The sequence below is a fragment of the Anneissia japonica genome, unplaced genomic scaffold (genome assembly GCF_011630105.1).
Source record: "Anneissia japonica isolate Jap-2015-1 unplaced genomic scaffold, ASM1163010v1 scaffold287627_len141763_cov191, whole genome shotgun sequence".
NCBI lineage: Eukaryota > Metazoa > Echinodermata > Crinoidea > Comatulida > Comatulidae > Anneissia > Anneissia japonica.
Genome location: NW_022705725.1, coordinates 135502 through 142011, shown reverse-complemented (window position 1 = coordinate 142011; position 6510 = coordinate 135502). Strand labels below are relative to the sequence as shown.

Below are 6510 nucleotides of genomic sequence, written 5' to 3'. Positions count from 1 at the left end.
TGGCTTTTTCCTAGCACGACTCTGTCCCTATATTGAGATATTTCAAATCAAAAAGAAAACTAATAAATTGGAACCCATTTGGTGAGGTGTTGACAATTAAGTTCTCAAAACACCAAGGATGTTATGGTTGGATGATCAACGTTTGGTGCAGCCGACCCGTTTAATTGCATTACTGTAATATTGAATCGCCACTCAAATGCACTCAAACTGTTTTTTTTTTTTGCCACCGGGATCTTCCTTAAACTCAGTGTTGTGTGTGTGTGTGTGCCGCTGTGTGTTTTTTTCACCCAACATAATAACATGTTCCAAATACTCTTTTAAAAAAAGAACCAGGCTCACTTAGTGTTTTTTTTCAAAATATAAAATCACTGCACTGTTTATAAGCGTAGTACACCTACTGCTGCCAAAGAATCCAGATATTTTTGTTGATTTTCTAATTCTTTTAATAAAGACCTCATTATTTTATCTCAGCCTCAATTTGTTCTTATTTTGTTTTATTTTCAATTTTCAGCCTCGGTGTTCTTATAAAAAAAAAACTGAGTTTAGTGCGGCCTACTCTTCTATCCAGTCATGACAATCACACGAAATTCGACAACAGCAGCCTCCCAGGGGCGTATCTATGGGTGCGGGGAGCGCACGTCCCTTCAAAAATGACATGTTCCCCCCTCCCCAGTCTTCGCCCTCCCCGAAAAAACGGTGAAGTAATTAAAAATCATCTAAAGTCGACTTATTTTGCGAATTCGAGTCCCCGTCCCCCACCCCCACTTTTCACCTTCGCGCCTCCCAACAGCCCCTACCCTGCTAGGCTAGGCCTAGTAGCAGGCTAGAGATTCTTTGGCTATGGTCTTATGCTAAATACCAAAAAAAAAATCATAAAAATATTTTTTGAAATTATTAACTTGCCCATTTTGAAGTAGATTAGAGCAGGGAGTTGTAACTCCCCGATTAGAGGATCGAATTATCCAATCATAGAACTCCATGATTGATGACGCATTCCTCCTGAACCTCGTTTTTGGATCGATCATCGCTAACTGTTTTAACGTAGTTCAAAGGTTATTATAATTCCCTGCATAAAAAAAGAGTAAAGATGGAAGAAATTGGTATAGTTGTTTCACCGGATAAGGTAATATTATGAGGCTTAAATTTCATGCAGTGTAGTTACAAAAATCCACTATTAAATTTTAGATTATTCAAATGTGTTAAAATATTGAGTTTTACCGGAAAATGATCTGAATTGTTGAGGTTTTTACGTGACCCAGCCTGGCAGTGACACTTTTTGCTGTGTCACAAAAACATGCGGAACATTATTCTCTTTCGCCGGCCGTGCAGACCATCCCTCGAACGCGATCTAGGCCTATGCCCTACCTAGCCTAGCTAGCTGTGCTTCAGACTAAAGTGTTAGCCTAAGCCTACTGTAGCCTAGGCAGGCCTACACCTAATTTGGGAGGTGGCCTAATTAGGGCCTAGTCTCCAATGCTAATTCAATTGAATCCTAAACTTCACCTAGGCCTAGCCATTATTTTAATATTGAAAAGGAATGGTGCGGTGGTGACACCGTCAATAACAAAGAGGCACAACACAGACAGTTGGCACATCACAAATTTAGACCTAGGGCCTAAGCTTAGGCCACAGTTTTTGCTTAAATTATGTCATTTTACTACATAGTACCACCATCACCATGGATTTTACACAACACAGGCCTACCTACTACTACTACAAATACTAGCGAATTTCCAAGCAATTTTCAGTCACTTTTTCATAACTTTACAACACGATTATTAAATTAGTTGTACCGGCCAAACTGAGTTGGCGCATAAGAGATATTACTGCAAATATACAATTTGTTTTAAAGTACAGTATGATAACTTTTTCCTTACAGGAAGATACCTCTAGTATTAGTACAGACACCAGGCCAAGTACTAGCATTAAAGGAAGTGGTCTAGAAGACTTAGATACGGATGACCTTTACACACGATTTAAGGTACTGTAGTTTTTCTTACACCGTTTATTTGTATTATTATGTTCATATTAAATGTTAAGCCAATGTTATATATTTTAATGATGGTGTTAAAATAATTGAACTCTTAATTTAATTACCCTTTTTTTAATTACCAAAATGCTGTATAAATAATGGATTTGTCATTCCAAAAAACAGAGTGGGATGAGTGACATTTATTTTTACCAAAATCAAAAGATGCTTTGAAACTACAGTACTGTACATCCACTCTATCAAGGTTTACAGATACCAGTGATTGCCCATTTGGGTGTGATATGACATCATCATGTCATTTTATAGGCAGGTCACATTATTTGCAGCATAAAGCATGGTAGTGGTTGTGTGGAGAGAAATATATTAAATTTTAAGGCTTTATGATATTTTGTGAATACAAGTCACCCTCTAATTAAAGACCACCTCCAATTAAAAACACTTTTCTGTGGTCCCAAATTAACAAATTAGAGATAAAAGCTGCTAAGGACCATGGAAAACCTAGTCCCAAAAGTGGTCTTTGATTGAAGGGAGACCTGTATTATTTATTTTCCATCCTGACTTGAAAGTTAAATTTCAAATTTCAGAAATTACAACGTCAGTTAGAGTTCTTAGAAGTCCAGGAGGAGTACATAAAGGATGAACAGAAGAATCTCCGCAAGGAATTGCTACATGCACAAGAGGAAGTGAAGAGGATCCAGAGTGTTCCGTTGGTTATTGGTCAATTCCTAGAAGCAGTAGACCAGCATACAGGCATTGTGGGCTCTACAACAGGTACTTACATAATTTTCTAATTTATGAAGCTTGTATTAAAGTATATAAAGAATGTATATAAGTATATAATGAAATTGGAATTTATGGCAGGGCTGTCTGGGAACCTGCAGCAGTGTCAGTACAGCGCCAATGTAACTGGTATATTGTCCATTATTCTGCCTAACTGTCATGTAAACACTATTTTGTGGTATATACGTCCAACCCCTAGAAGCCGAACCCCTAGAAGCCGATAGCAGTCCTGTATGCATGTAAACAAATAGGAGCAGGTGACTAAAGTAAAATAGTTTCCTGTGGGTAACCACACGTAGATTTGCTTAGAAACTCAAGATTTTACTTAGAATGCTTAGAATCTAATCTACACTTTGCATACCAACAGGGTCTAACTACTATGTGCGAATCTTAAGTACAATAGATCGTGAACTATTGAAGCCTAGTGCGTCCGTTGCATTACACAAACACAGCAACGCATTGGTGGACGTCCTGCCTCCAGAAGCTGATAGCAGTATATCAATGCTTGGTGCAGGTTGGTAGAATATAATTTGCCTAATAGTAATACTAAATCTTATTTAAGCTTTTATTATAATATGGTAGCAGTGTCTGTTGACAGCTTGAATGAATGATTTGAATTATATAATGTATTTTATATAAAGTACAGTAGTTCTTTTTTAAACAAAGTTACTAAATGCACTACAAAAATCATAAATCTTTATAAAGTTCTGTCTGCAATTATATATGTCTAGATGAAATATCTCATACACTGTTCCTATATATGGGGATGTCATCACATCATATATGGGCATGATAGTATCATTTCACACCCATGTATGTCATCAGGAATTTGTCACATAAAACTAGTGTGGACAGAGCTCTCTGGATATGACAATATTTGATGTCACATTCCTGATAATGCTATTTTTTTTCTGTAGATGAAAAGCCTGATGTAGCCTATGCAGATATTGGTGGTATGGACATGCAGAAGCAGGAGATACGAGAAGCTGTGGAGCTACCCCTAACACACTTTGACCTCTACCAGCAAATAGGCATTGACCCGCCACGAGGTGTGCTCATGTACGGTCCGCCTGGATGTGGAAAGACTATGTTAGCTAAAGCAGTTGCCCACCACACGACAGGTAATTCTAAGGAAAGGAAGCTTCCATGAGTACCTATAACATTACCAGCATTTGATCTATCATTTGTTTTACGTTCAATAATAAAAATTATTTTATTTTTCTATTTTAAGCATCATTTATTCGAGTTGTTGGGTCCGAGTTCGTTCAAAAGTATCTAGGAGAAGGTCCACGTATGGTGCGCGATGTATTCCGCCTTGCACGTGAGAATGCTCCAGCTATTATCTTCATTGATGAAATCGATGCCATAGCTACAAAGAGATTTGATGCACAAACTGGAGGTAAATGGCAAACCTTAAAAACTCATTATTAACTTTACTATCAAAACAATACTAATCACCAAGTTGCATATTAATAATAATGTTTAAAGACATAATTTTAATAGTTTTTTTTATTTTTTGCGCCTAGCTGACAGGGAGGTTCAAAGAATTTTGCTGGAGTTGCTGAACCAAATGGATGGCTTTGACCAAACTGTCAATGTTAAGGTAATCTATCTACAAATACATTGGTAACCGTACAAAGCCAAAACGTTGAAAGACAAAGGGAGTGGGGGTGGGTTTTTCAGAGAAGAAACAAATAATAGGCTCATTTATCCTACACTACTGTATTTTTACTGAGTTAACTTTAAGCTCTAATGATTTGCACTTGTATACAGGTTATTATGGCCACTAACAGAGCAGATACACTTGACCCCGCATTACTACGTCCAGGTCGTTTGGATAGAAAGATTGAGTTCCCAATGCCAGACCGCCGTCAGAAGCGCCTCATCTTCAGCACGATTTGCGGAAAAATGAATCTATCAGACGAAGTGGACTTGGAAGATTGTATCCTTTATTTTATTTATTTGCAATTTAATAATTACATAATAATTTTAAAACTATTGTTAAGATTATATCATTTTTAATCTTGATGCTTCTGTGTTAGTTATTTTCTTGACTAAAGAATTAACAGATGTTGCAAGACCTGACAAGATATCTGGTGCTGATATCAATGCCATTTGTCAAGAGGTATTCATTTTAATCACTTTACTGTTTTAGCCTCGTCAATAATATACAGTGGCATATCTAGGGGTGCCCGTTCCTCCCCCCCCCAATTGAAGATGTCCAAAGCAAAAAAATCACTGCTTATCACCTTATTTTGCAACCTAGAGCCCTCACTTAATTATCAAGACCCCTGTTACAAGGCTCTTAGATAATATATGTTTGTACAGTATAGCACTTACTTGTTAAGTCAAAAAAATTCAGATTAGGCTCCTTGGGGACCCCAAATGGCCACAGTGCAGCGCCTACATTTGCAGGTTTCCAACTTGGTCCCTCTTGTCAAATCCTAACTCTACAAAGGTTTCGGATAGTGGTGTTGTGGACTCTACTTTGATATTGAATCTGGATTGAATTGAAGCCTAGTGTAGTACTAACTGCATGTGTAGCTTAATGCTAAAGTACTTGCCTTCTAATTTCAGGATTCAATACTTGTAAAAACCAGTATTTTTTTTCTTTCCACTAAAACATCTCCACTCCCTAAGCTTTATAGACTGTTTAGAGAGCATTGTTCATCCTGTAATTGACGAGTTTACTTGGAGGAAATAAAATAAATTTACTAATTTCCTGTTCATAATTAATTCAGCATGATCCTATCAATGTGTGAAAGGATTTTAAAATAAGGTCTGGCGCTTGTTAGCTATCAATAATTTTTCTTTTCTAAATTCCAGGCTGGTATGCGGGCTGTCAGAGAAAACCGTTATGTTATATTGGCTAAAGATTTTGAGAAAGGCTACAAAAACAACATTAAGAAAGATGAATCTGAACATGAATTCTACAAGTAAATTTATACATATGGCTGATAAATTAATGTCGCCTTTCAAAGCATTGTCAGTTTGTATACCATACTGATAATGATGAAATATAATGGTGAAAAATAAATTGCAAAATTAAGGTTGATTATGTGCAAAATAATACAGCCTTATTGAGCATCTCAAGTATAATAGCACCAACTGATAAGGTTACTACAACAAAATAGAGCTAAAACTATGTACCCCGTGTTCCAAAAACATCTCTAACATGTTTGTAAAGGTATCTGTAAAAAAAGTGTTTGATCAAGGTATTTTCTGATCAGATCAGCAACCTTGTAGCGATCTAATCAAGTTTCAGTGAATAAAAATATAATGAATATTATGTTGTTTTCTTAGTAATATGTGTATTTGAGTTGTGCCTCTTAACCTCAAATAAGATCTGGGCAAAGGGAGATTAGAATTTAGGTTAGAATTGAGCCAATTGATGATTAGTGAAAGTTTAGGGAAGTTGGTGAGAGTTTATTCTACAAGTTCCAATCGTTAGAAGAAGAATGAAAGATGTGTGCAAGGTGAGGAAACAATAGAGATGATTACAAGACCAAGGATGTAATGGCATCACATAGAGGCCACTGTGTATGCAAAGACAGTTTTAAATTCCACAACGTGGTTTATGTCAAATCTATGTTGTTGAGAGTCTGTTTTGGGGTCATATTACTATTGAAGCTCATTTCAGCCCTCCCGCTGAAACACAAGGAGAGAGACAACTTTTACTTAAAAGTTATTAATATATGCAATATAACATTTAATTTTTTATATCCACCTTCAGCATTGTG

At 36.5% G+C, this 6510-nt stretch overlaps 1 protein-coding gene across 1 annotated transcript; it reads left to right on the top strand.

The window, feature by feature from the left end:
• Window positions 1–997: 997 nt before the first annotated feature.
• On the top strand, window positions 998–6059 carry LOC117105901 (26S proteasome regulatory subunit 6B). The gene is made up of 10 exons (XM_033247205.1): window positions 998–1123; window positions 1880–1981; window positions 2575–2761; window positions 3138–3284; window positions 3688–3891; window positions 4002–4169; window positions 4297–4373; window positions 4544–4712; window positions 4840–4895; window positions 5597–6059. The coding sequence occupies exons 1-10, from the start codon at window positions 1088–1090 to the stop codon at window positions 5708–5710; spliced, it is 1260 nt and encodes a 419-aa protein (XP_033103096.1). The 5' UTR covers window positions 998–1087; the 3' UTR covers window positions 5711–6059.
• The last annotated feature ends 451 nt before the right edge of the window (window positions 6060–6510 follow it).

Coding starts and splice junctions, on each gene's coding strand:
- LOC117105901 (XM_033247205.1), top strand. CDS start 1,088: ATGGAAGAAATTGGTATAGTTGTTTCACCGGATAAG. Junction 4,374..4,543: donor ACCAAACTGTCAATGTTAAG/GTAATCTATCTA, acceptor ACTTGTATACAG/GTTATTATGGCCACTAACAG. Junction 4,896..5,596: donor TCAATGCCATTTGTCAAGAG/GTATTCATTTTA, acceptor TCTAAATTCCAG/GCTGGTATGCGGGCTGTCAG.